This window comes from Rhinolophus sinicus, linkage group LG10 (assembly GCF_036562045.2).
Source record: "Rhinolophus sinicus isolate RSC01 linkage group LG10, ASM3656204v1, whole genome shotgun sequence".
NCBI lineage: Eukaryota > Metazoa > Chordata > Mammalia > Chiroptera > Rhinolophidae > Rhinolophus > Rhinolophus sinicus.
In genome coordinates this window covers 8191619-8203845 of record NC_133759.1, presented here as the reverse complement: position 1 = coordinate 8203845, position 12227 = coordinate 8191619, and the positions used below count along the sequence as shown (strand labels likewise).

General features: G+C 37.7%; 1 protein-coding gene across 3 annotated transcripts in view; it reads right to left on the bottom strand.

The window, feature by feature from the left end:
* The window catches only part of SETD2 (SET domain containing 2, histone lysine methyltransferase), a 109599-nt gene that overhangs the window by 11092 nt on the left and 86280 nt on the right, over window positions 1-12227 (bottom strand). The window contains exons 14-17 of one of the 3 annotated variants that reach the window (XM_019724006.2): window positions 10259-10442; window positions 6205-6874; window positions 3258-3392; window positions 984-1123 (exon numbers count right to left, since the gene is read on the bottom strand). In XM_019724006.2, the coding sequence (XP_019579565.2) occupies window positions 984-1123; window positions 3258-3392; window positions 6205-6874; window positions 10259-10442 (1129 nt within the window). Of the gene's footprint in view, window positions 1-983; window positions 1124-3257; window positions 3393-6204; window positions 6875-10258; window positions 10443-12227 lie in introns of those variants that run through there. The other 2 variants (XM_019724007.2, XR_002136692.2) reach the window with 2 other exon arrangements.

The following is a 12227-nucleotide window of genomic DNA, read 5'->3' as shown; positions in this document are numbered from 1 at the left end:
CACTCAGCAGCAGCATTCACTGTATTTTGTGATCACAATGGAAAGGCTCTGTGTCACACATCGCTTCTGGTACAGCAATTTCTGTCAAAAACATTATGGTGTGTCCTCATCCACCTTATTCACCGGATCTGACACCATGAGACTTCTGGCTCTTCCCCAAAGTCAAGATGACCATGAAAGGTAAACGTTTTGAATCAATTCAGGACATCGAGGCAGCCATGACAGTGCAACTAAAGACACTCACAAAAGAGGACTTCCCAGAACTGCTTCAGAAAGTGGCAAGAATGATGGGATAAGTGTGTTCAAAGCGAGGCAGAGTATTTTGAGAGGGATTAATGGCAATGTGTCTTTTACTGTTAATAATTTTTTTATTGAAACAGTCATTGTAGTTTTTGATCACATCTCATAGTCACATAAAGCATTCTGTCTAAAAGATATTCTTTAAAAATTTCTAAGAAAAAGATAAATTGGGTTTTGAATAAACAGCAGGAGTCATCAAACTATGGCTTATGGACCAAATCTGGTCCATTGCCTATTTTTCTAAATAAAGTTTTATTGGAACACAGACATATCCATTCATTTATGTATTGTCTATAGCTGTTTACACAATAATGGCAGAATCATGTAGTCATGACAGAGACTGTTTGGCCAGCAAAATCTAAAATATTTACTATCTGGCCTTTTACAGAAAAGGTTTGCCCATAACCTAATATCTACAGTATTAGATGAAGTCATAACCAAGGTTTTTTTTAAACTCCTAAGTTTTCTCCAAAAGAGTCTTGCAGATTAAAAATACACCAAACATACCTAAAAAGGACTAAAGTCTAAGGTATGACATAACATTTAAGATGTGATTCTGGAAACCCAACAGCCCTCTAGCACAGTGAACAGCCAATTACATGCCATTGCATAACACTCCCCTTTCCGGCGGCAGCTTCTTTAACTGAAAGCTGATCTGGGGATGCCCACACGACCCTTCTTACCTTGTGATCACATGGTAGTAATAAATCTTCCCTTCTGGATCTCGCGCTGTCTTCCAGTTGGGAGGTAAGACAATGGTTTTTGGTTTTGGAGGAGAGGGGGGTGGCAGATCCAGGAGATTATTTGTCACAACCATTTCAGGCTAAAAAGAAACACACACACAAGTTCTGGATCAATGACATCTCTTTTAACCTGGCTGAAAAGGACAAAAATAATCTACTTACGCAATATGTAAAAACATACATCTACTTCTTCTCTTAGAAAATATAAAGCAAAGGTACAATCTGGGAAATGATCAGAGATAGTATATATGAAGAGTTTTAGAGCTCCATCAGAAAATTGACAGTTGGCTCCAAGTTCACCATCTAAGAATCACGCCAAAAAATACTCAGCAGCTCATTATCTACAGCAGTATTTTTCAACCTTAAAAAAACCAATGCTAAATGGCATATATCAACCTCAGGATACTGATTAACTGAATGTGCTTTACATATAGTATCTCTTTTATAAAAAAAAATTGAAACAGCAATCTAACACAATGTTAACATTTATCCATTATATATTTTTCTGTACTATTCTGTATGTTTGAAACCTCATATTTATATTTTTAAAAACTGAATGCTATATTTTGAAACTCATAAAAGCCTCATAATTACTGTTATGAACTGAACTGTATTTCCCCAAAATTCATGTTCAAACCCTACCCCCCAATGTGACAGTCTTTGGAGACAAGGTTTTTAAAGAGGTAATTATGGTTAAATGCGGTCCTAAGTGGGGCCCTAATCCAACAGGTCTGGTATTTTTAGAAGAAGATGAAGAGACACCAGGAAACATGCAGACGCAGGGAGAAGGCACCATCTGCAAGAGGAGAGGCCTCAGGAGACATCAAACCCGCCAACACCTTGATTTTAAAACTCCTGGCTCAAAAACTGTGAGAAAATTAATTCCTGTTGTTTAAGCTACTCAGTCTGTGGTATTTTGTCACAGCAGCTCTAGCAGATAATAATATAATCGCTATAAGGATATACACCCTTAATTGTTCATTCTATGTAATAAGCCAGTTAACAGAGAATAATTTTTCCCGTTTTACCTTTGCTTGAGCATTTAAAGAGGAACCTGAGATCCCAGGCTACGATAAAACGTGTCCACTTTTAGGCAAACATGGGTCTTTGCGATCACTGCTTTGCGCATACGCCCCTAATCTCTATTTCACATAGCTGCGTTTTTGTTTTGGCTTTAAGTTCCACTTCCTCCATTTCCATAGTCCTCTATCTAGCCTGTGACGTGACCTCTTTTCCCTAAGCTCTGGTGTCTTTTAATATTCCAAATCATTCGGTACTTACTACATTACTAATCCTTCCCCCATCTGGGAATGCTTCTTTTTCCTCCTCAAACTCTTTATCTGCACCTTTCACGACACTGAACTCTGACTATTTTAAGTATCACTCATTGTGATCCTCAACTCCCTTCCTAGAATGTCAGCTTCTAAGGATAGGAATTGAATCTTTCGTTTGTATTAAAAATGCCTAGAAGGGCCCAGCTCACAGCAAGCCCTCGGACACCTGCTGTCCTCCCCCCAATGGTTTCACATGCAGTCTTTTTACTCCATCTCCACTACCTGTCCTACCTGTCCTACGTCACCATCACTGTTCAGATTGCTGCAAGAGCCTTCTCCAGAACTGTACATATTCTAAATTGCTAATCTCTTCATGTTATTCTCCTGTTTGGTTTCTCAACTGCTTTCAGTACTAGGCCCCTATTTCTCGTTTCATCCCCAAACAACACTTCATCAATATTTCACCATATCCTTCTACATATGATACAGAAAAACAAAAGCTTCTCTCAATACATATTGCACAACATATATAGAAAAGTACAGCATTCAATTCTATACTCCTAGTCTATGGTGTCTAGTACAGGATCATACAGGATCATAAATAATGATAGCTAGGTCTAGAAAATGATTATTTCAAAAATTCACAGCAAAGTATAAAAATAGGTCAGTCAGGTAAATTACAAATAAAAAGGTTCCTTCTAGGAGCAAACTATGTATCAGTTAACATAGCTGTAAATTCCACAGAATTTTTTTTAAAAATTGACAAAACGGATGAGTAGCTTTCACTCAGGGTGCGGTGCACAGGCACGTGACTACAAAAATTAAAAAACTAAACCTACAGTGAAAAAAACAAAAATAAAAACCAAAACAAAATAAACTTTCTAAAGATAACGTAAGGTAGGCAGCCAATGAGAGTTTCAACAACCAAAACGTTTCTTACTGGCTGTAAGGGCTGAGGCTGCCCTGGAGCAACTATTGTAGTCACGGCCGCGGTTGGCTGAACCACCACTCCTTGTGGGTGAGCTGTGAAAATCTGTTGTCCCTGGATGTACTGAAGACTTGGCTGGGCATAACTCTAAAAGATAAAATGAAGAAATTCATAATTTATACTTTCGTAGCTCTAATAAAGCAGTAAGTAATCGACTTCCAAGTTGGCATAATCTTTCATTTGGACGTACAGTGTTTGAAATTCAAACTGTCAAAAGGTAAAGGGAAAATAAACATTGTTTAGGGTTCTATAGTCTCTGTCCAAACCAGCTGAAAACCACAGGCCAATGCCAAAACCAACAGAGCAATAAAAAGGGGAAACTGGCTTGCAGCCCCACTGAATAATACGACAGATGTACCTGCACACTTGTGAGGCAGATGCAAACAGGATGTGCCTGTCAAATCTCGCCATTTGCTGGGGGGAAATCAGCAGAAATTGGCTCTCCCCTTCAAGTAACTTGAAATGATACAAAAGCTAACTTCTCAAACATAAATACAGTCTAGAAATATGTTTAAAATGTGACTTGCAAGGGGAATTATAAGATAACTCTAAGGAGGTCCAGTATGTTAAGAGAGGGGAAAACATAACTGTTTTGCTCCCACTTCTAGAGAGAAAAAAATCACTATGACTTTATATCTGAGTCACTTCCCTTTATAATGTGACAAATTAGTCTAAGCACTCAAGTTTTTGAGATGTGATTCAGTATAACTTTGTAAGGTCATTCATTAATGTCATAAGACCACTATAAATCTTGTGGCCTCATGATTTGAGCTTTTATGTTTAATAAGCAGTTGTGACAAAAAAAAGGAATGGTCACCTTCTGATAACACATCTATTTCAAATGTCAAAATGTATCACATATATACACTCACACAAATTTATATCACACCACATAATATTTCATTATCAAGGTTATTCATATCTACAAACTCTCAGTGGCCCATCTTGGTATGGTTGATACTTGGCTTAAATGACACAGACCTCAAGGCTTCCTCCTAGAGGTCAGATCTTTGGGCCAGACACCAGACACATGACCTTGACTAGCTGCATTTCACAGCCCACTAATGTCAATACTCTCTTAGTATTACTGTGGTAACTGTTTGAGTAATAACTATAATTAAACCTTCAAGGTAAATGGTGCTTTAAATCTGTCATTATTAATATCCATTATATCATGCAAACCTCAACCACTCTGAGGCATTCTGCTCATTTTATAGTAGAGAAAACTAAAACTAAAGAATATAAGTGCCTATCTCCAGGGCACACAGTAAATGACGGACTGAGACTCAAAACACACACACTAACAACATGCTCTAAGCTTCTCATTACCAAAAGCCCAACAGCAGCTCTACTCAACAAATCTCACAGGGAAGGGAACCATCCTAGTCCACTTATCTACTACTCTAACACACATAAAGTGGGTTAGGGAGTCAATAAATGACTTTTTGGTGGGAACAGACCGGAAAACTGGAAACAAATACAATTGTGATACTTGATTCTTAAGGCTATGTAGGTGTATGATGGAACCTAGAGAAGCCTTTTGATCAGTGGGATGGAAAAACAGATGCTATTGTATAAGAACCGCCATCTGCCCAGTGAGCTCTCTGCTGAGGAATGTTTGCCGGCTCTCTTCTGTTGCTGTTGCATGGGCTCTAATACCGAGGTTAAGAACGCACTTTAGGAGTAGGAATGGAACAGAAGCAGACCATTTTTCTTTTATCTGTGATACACAATCTCAGGAGCAACTAAAAAAAGAATGGCTTGATCCAAGAAAGAATATAGCGAGACAGCGGGAGAAGTTAGGACCTAAGAAACGTGTTTAAGATCCCTAAACATGCAGTAAAATTGATACCTGATAACTAATAATAACCATTTTCTTACTAGCCTTATTTAGCACTATAACATTCATTTTAAGCCAAACATAAAAACATACACATACACAACTAAGTATAATATTCAGTACAGTACTATTTATAATTATGAAAAAGAACTTTCAATTTAAATGACTACTCCAGAAAAATAGATTAAAAATGACCTTCAGCAAATGAGCTATTATATAGCCATTAATGCATGATATAGGTATATGCATGATTGCATGTATGTATGAATGTATATACACACACATAAAAATACAGAATAATTTGGAAAATGGTTAAGAATCATGTTATGTAGAAAAACATGGGGCAAAAATCTTTAAGTCTTTAAGATTACAAATACATAAAATATATATAATCGTGGTTAAAGAGATTATAAAAAATGAAAGTAGTTAATATGTTAAGGTTTTAGGAATTAAAGCAGAACACTTTGTCATGACCTCTCGAACAAAATTTTAGTATATGTGCTGCCGAAGCGAGCACTCGAACAAAATTTTGATGCAGCTTCATCACAAAAATACTAACAGAAGTAAGCATTACTGATCAATACTAAGTAATGACTGCAGGAAAGAACCCTGAGAATCTTTGCCATCCACAATTCACCTTCAAGGGGCGATGAAGAGTGATGGGAGAGAGAGAGACATAGGAATGTGGTGAGGATCATGCTTTATACAGTCTTCTTTTTTAAGGCCTAAAATGGAGCCCTTTGTTTTATAGGGAAAAAAACAAAACAACCTAGATTAAAAAACACAAAAATACATTTTGAAATATAAAAATCAGTACACTCTTAGCTTAAGACTGAGCCAGAACCACCCAGCCAAGCTGCTTCTGAATTCCTGACCCACAGAAACTTTGTAAGATTATAATTACTTGTCTTAAGCTGCTAAGTTTTAGAGTAATTTGTTATACAACAATAGGTAACTAGTATTGATCAATATACAAAAGTGATCAATGGCAGGACTTCCCTGCGTGCGTCTAACATCTCATAAACTATAAGACAGATAAGAGGTTCTAAAATGAGTTACCTGTACAATTGGTGGAGTTGTCTGTGAATAGGGTGATGTCACACCATAAACAGTTGGACAAGTCTGTCCTTGATAATATATGGTTGCTTGAGACTGTGCAGGAGAGTACTGCTGCTGTACACTGACGGACTGTTGGTTTGAATCCCAAACACCATAATTCTGTCCCTGGACTGGGCCTGGGGCCGGCACTGGCAAGACAGCAACGCTAGAGTCTTGGTGGACCACACCGTCACTTTGGGCCACATACTGTGAACTGGAAACTTCAACAGGGGCTGTCACATGTGGCACCACTGGCACAGGTGGAGGGGCAGCAAGGGGTTCCGTAGAGTGTCCCACCAAGGGCTGAGAATGATCATAAGGAGCGGGAGAACACACGGGGTCCATGCTGGGTGTGGGGAGGAGCACCTTTCCAGCATTAGGGTTGCTGGGATCCACATAGGCCTGCATGGGATAACCTGGTGGGTAGCCAGCAAAGGGGTGATGAGGGGCATTGTAGCCAAGAGAGTCATAGGGGAGTGGAGATGTCATCCCCAGGTTCTGCATCTGCTGCTGCTGTTTCTGAGCCTCCCGCTGAGCCACTTCTTGCTCAAACAACTTCCGACGCTCCTCTGTAGAAAGTTTATTGCGGTCTTTAATTCGCACTTTCTTTTTAGAAGTTGGTGTATCATACCTAGAAAGATAACAAAAAGAGCACCACAAAAAGTTTTTCCCTAAATTACAGATGTAATCAAACCACTGATATATGTTATCACTCAATACTAAACAATTAACCACACCAACTCCAATTGGCACTGGTTAAAAATCATACTCAAGATTACTTAAGGAGTCTTGCAGATAGGAGAGAATTCCAAGGAAATAGACACCTAGATGAAAAGAATAATTTTATCCTATTCTCAGATTCTAGAATTTCAAATTAAAGATACATATAGCATCCTAGATTCTTCTTTATAGTTGGAACAGATCTATACATACAAATTCTGAAATTAAAACAGAAACCAAAATCTAATAAAAGCTACAGCATTTGATGTATGTCTGACCACACACACTTACAACAAATATCAACAAAGCATGAACATGCACACATACAATTATGGGGCGTAATATATACTCTTCTCTGTGCCATATCGAGTATAATATCTTACTGCTAAGCCTATTACTCTGTGATAGTTTCGATAAGTATCCCCAGCAGGCCCCCAAGAAACCATCAGCTTTAACATTCACAAGAGAACTAAGGGCTTAAAATTTTTTTTGCGTGAAGTTCTATGGTCTGAATTAAACTTCTGAGAAAGTGCTCTTGGCAAAAATAAAAAAGATGACAAAAGAGCTTCATGGATAAGGACATTAACATTTATCCAAACAACACAAAAGATGTGGTCTAAAAACCTCTAAGCTGCACATTTCCTTTAAAGTGTTAGTGAGGTGGTAGTACCCTTAGCTGCCTGACAGAAATAAATGCAAATAGTCTATAAAAAAGAGCACCTTAAATCCAGGCCTCAATGAATCCCCACAGATAAAAGTTCTAAAAACATGATTTCATTAAAAACTAAAATTATGTATATGATTGTAAAATAACATATACATGTAAACAAACGAGAGGAAGAGACCTACAAAGACTGCTGATATTGGAATTATCCAACACAAATTACAAGAGATGTTTTTAATATGTTTAATGAAATAAAAGAGGCTATTGAAAATATGACTAAGGAACAGGACCATAAAATATTATCAGGCAAATTTCAAAAAGAACCCCATGAAGCATCTAGAAAGGAAAAAGAATGGAAATTAAAACTCAATTATCATGTAAAATTGAGCATGTACATACTTGACAAATTAGCAATTCTATTCATATACCCAAGAGAAACTTTTGCACATGTACACCGAAATAAGAATAAATAGCAATGAGTTATTTATCAGACCCAGAATAGTTGAAAGTAAAAGGAAGACATTCCAGTTAAATCCTACCAACAGGAAGACAGCATAGTTCTATTAATATCTAACAAGAGACTATAAAGCAAATCTCAATAAAATTCTAAGAACTGGTATCATACAGACCAGTTAATGGCAATTAAATTGGAAACTTAACAAAAAAAAATTTAAAGACACTGCAAATCATAACAGTATTTAGAACTAGGTTATAATGAAACTGCATTGTCAAAGGAGTAGCTCAAGTGCTACTACTTAATGGGGAAATTTAAATCCTTAAACACTTTTATGAGAAGAGAAAAACACTGAAAATTAATGAGCTAAGAATCCCAATTACTCCAATTAAGAAATTAAAAACACAATATAATAAACCTTAAAAAACGGAAGGAAATAAAAACAGGAGTAGAAATCAAAACCAAGGTTAAAAAAAGTGTACTGGCGGTATTGCTAGCAAAGTTAACAAGAACAAGGCATAAGGATTAGAAAGGAACAACAAAACAAATTCATATAATAAACTGTTGACAAAGACAAAAAAGGGCTAAAACCCTATACTCTTGAAATTAATAAGAGTTACATATGGTTGCCAAACATGAGATCAATATACAAAAATCAACTGCATTATCTAAACACCAGCAACAAAGTGAAAAAGTAACAAAAAATTAAGGTTCTCAGAAAAAGACCCTAAGATACAAACAAAGGGATTCATGAAAACCTTTATCTTTATTAAAAATATTAAAGACCTAACTAGACAGAGACTATTCAAACACTCAAATTGAATATAGGAATAAAAATACTCAAAATTGTAAAGATGTCAAGTCTCAGAATCATCTCTTTGGGAGGGTGGATGGGGTGGGAGTAACCTGACAAGCAGATTCAAAGGAGAAACAAGTCTGAGAAAAGACATGACATCCAGAAGATCAAGGAAGGATTTACCCTACTTGCCATCAAGACTTAATATAAGCTACAGTCACTGAGCCCAGAAACAAATCCTCCCATATATGAAAACTTGGAGAAGATGCACTGCAGATGGAGTGGGCATTCCTTGGAGGGAGGGTGGACATTCAAGTAAATGGTGCTGGGACAATTGGGTATTCACTTAGAAAAACACGAAACCAGATGCCTACCTTACAACATATATAAAAATTCGAAACGAACTAATATAAGGACTCACATCTCTTAAAAAAAAAAAAAAAAGGAGTATCATCACCTGAAGGGTAGGGAAGAATTTATTAAAACACAGAAAGCACTCACCATAAAGGAAACATACAATACATACGATATATTCAATTAAACCATAAGTAACAAATTCTGTATATCAAAAGATACAAAAAAGTCAAAATACAAGCTATAAAACAGGAAAAAATACTTGCAAAAATTATCACCAAAACAGAATTATATTTAGAATGTATACAGAAAACTCCTTAAACTCAAAAAGACAAATAATTTAGTAAATGAACAACACATATAAAGATATTTCACAGAAATGGCCAATAAATACATGACAAGATGGTCAATCTATTCAGTAATTAGGGGAGTGCAAATTAAAATCACGATGAATTACTATTACATACCCAAAACAGCCCAAAACTAAAACTTCTGACAACTGCATTATATAAATGCTGTACCTCAACTTTTTAAAAGGTAAATTTAAAATGTAAAAAGAACTTCTCTAGAATAAGTATTTTCTAGTCCCCACTGGGTATATTATGTGGCCTTTTTTTCTACTAGCAGGACAAAGACAGCCTGTGACACAGGGATTAATCAGCACTGTGACTGGTAAGGTACAAGATTCACTAAAAGCAGTTCTGACTTGGGAAGAATGACCACTATCTTTGAAGAGTTACCTCCCACCAACCTCAATGCCCCTTTAAAGAACAAATCTTTGGCTCCTCAAAGAGCATTTAAATATTATCAGGGAGAAACCATTCAAGTACCAAAATTTATTATTCGTCTTCACAGCTATTATTATTGTCAAATGAAGACTGTCTCAATATTTATCAGTGAAGTTTTATGCTCACTCCAAGAGAATATACTTAATTCCAATAGCTCTTGGTGTACAAATTCAGAAGTATATGATGTGGGCATTTTTTGACTTGCTCAGAATAGAAAATAACTCACACAGGCCACTTACCTGTCATCTGGCCTCTTTGTTCCCCGCTCATAGGCAGAAGAAGGTGGTGAGAGGGAACCCCTTCGTTTCCTTTTCTCTTTATTTTGAGTTTGCTTGTCTGGGTCTCTCTCTCTTGACCTGTTAGGAGTCTTTGGGGCAGTTGTTTGATCTCTGAAGCCAACAGCATCCCTTCCTCGTTCAGTTACTAAGGGAAAAGGGTTTTTAAAAAAATTTACTTGGTAGACTTTTCTCCATCTTGATAGAAGTGTACTATCTAACAAATAGATCTACGGATTCCTCCCTCATATACACAGTCCTGAATCTGGATGAGATACAAGGTCCTGTGTGCGTGTGCACTCTACTTCCTGAACGCCTCTTCCGGAATGCCCTTTTCCACCTTTTCCCACCAGTCTCAGTCCAAGCCTTCAACCTTTTTACCAAGTTCTGTGGAACACAGGCACGCAAGATATTCCTGTTACCTTTAGCAAAGCAGTCTGCTTATCAGGTCAGAATGTAAAAGCCTTCTAACTGCCCCTGTAACCGCATACTTACAATTTGTAGAAAAGCAGCCTGGCATGCTAAGCATAAAAACCTCAACAAGAAACGTCTCTTTAATTAAAAAAAAAAAAAAAAAGGATGAGAATTTTTACGAACTACAATTTCAAAAGAAAAACATTTCAAACACAGGGGATAATAGGTAATAACTCAGGAAGTTATCAAAGTCAGAGAGCTACATCTTCAAAAGAAGTGCAGCTTCCTATTGACAGATGGTACTAACCCTTTTCACTCAGTTTCTTTACCTAATGGTTCTTACTTGCATTATCTTCACCCAATCCCTCTGTCATTGCTCCCAAAAGCTGTCCTAAGTACTACTTTTCACTGACTATGTCTCTAGTTTCTCATCTCCTTAAGTCTAAATCCCACCACCAAACATTTCAATATGTAAATTATATGCCGTTGCTTCGTGTACCTTAGTTCTGCTACTTGATGAGTCAGATCACTCTCTTCTTTTTATTTATTTATTTTTAAGATTTTATTGGGGAAGAGGAACAGGACTTTATTGGGGAACAGTGTGTACTTCCAGGACTTTTCCAAGTCAAGTTGTTGTCCTTTCAGTCTTAGTTGTGGAGGGCGCAGCTCAGCTCCAGGTCCAGTTGCCGTTTCTAGTTGCAGGGGGCACAGTCCACCATCCCTTGCGGGAGTCAAACCGGCAACCTTGTGGTTGAGAGGATGCACTCCAACCAACTGAGCCATCCGGGAGCTCAGAGGCAGCTCAGGACAAGGTGCCGTGTTCAATCTTAGTTGTGGGGGGCGGAGCCCACCATCCCTTGCGGGAGTCCAGGAGTCGAATGGCAACCTTGTGGTTGAGAGCCCGCGCTCCAACCAACTGAGCCATCTGGCCTCCGCGGAGCTGAGCAGCAGCTCATTGACTTCATTCTAGTTGTGGAGGGCGCAGCTCGCTGGCCCATGTGGGAATCGAACCGGCAGCCCCGTTGCCCAGAGCTCACACTCTAACCAACTGAGCCACCCGTCTGCCCCAGATCGCTCTCTTCTTGAGGACAGAATTTCTTATAAAATCTCTCTCACTGCACAAAGCAGAGTCTCAATAAACACTAACTGACTGTTCTTTTTCTTATCTCAGAAAAATGTGCTATCAGTTGTTTTTCCCCTGGCAGTAGTAGGGTTAGGTTTGCACATGTCATTCTCACAGTTCTTTTAGTTGGCAAGACATTAAATTTATTTGCAAAACAGTTACTCATCTACAGCCACGTATGAGCATTTGTCAGTGAGAAGCTAACAGAATTCATCTATACCACATGCTGGTAGAAAATGATGTACAATTTAAACAACTGTTCCCGCTCACAAGGTATTAGCACAGCACCCTTCTATGAAGTACTATTCCCTAGTTTCATCTGTATCTGCTCATGACTACTTTATTTACACCTTCAAAACCAGGTTCCTTGCCTTGGTGTTAATTTCCTTAAAATGC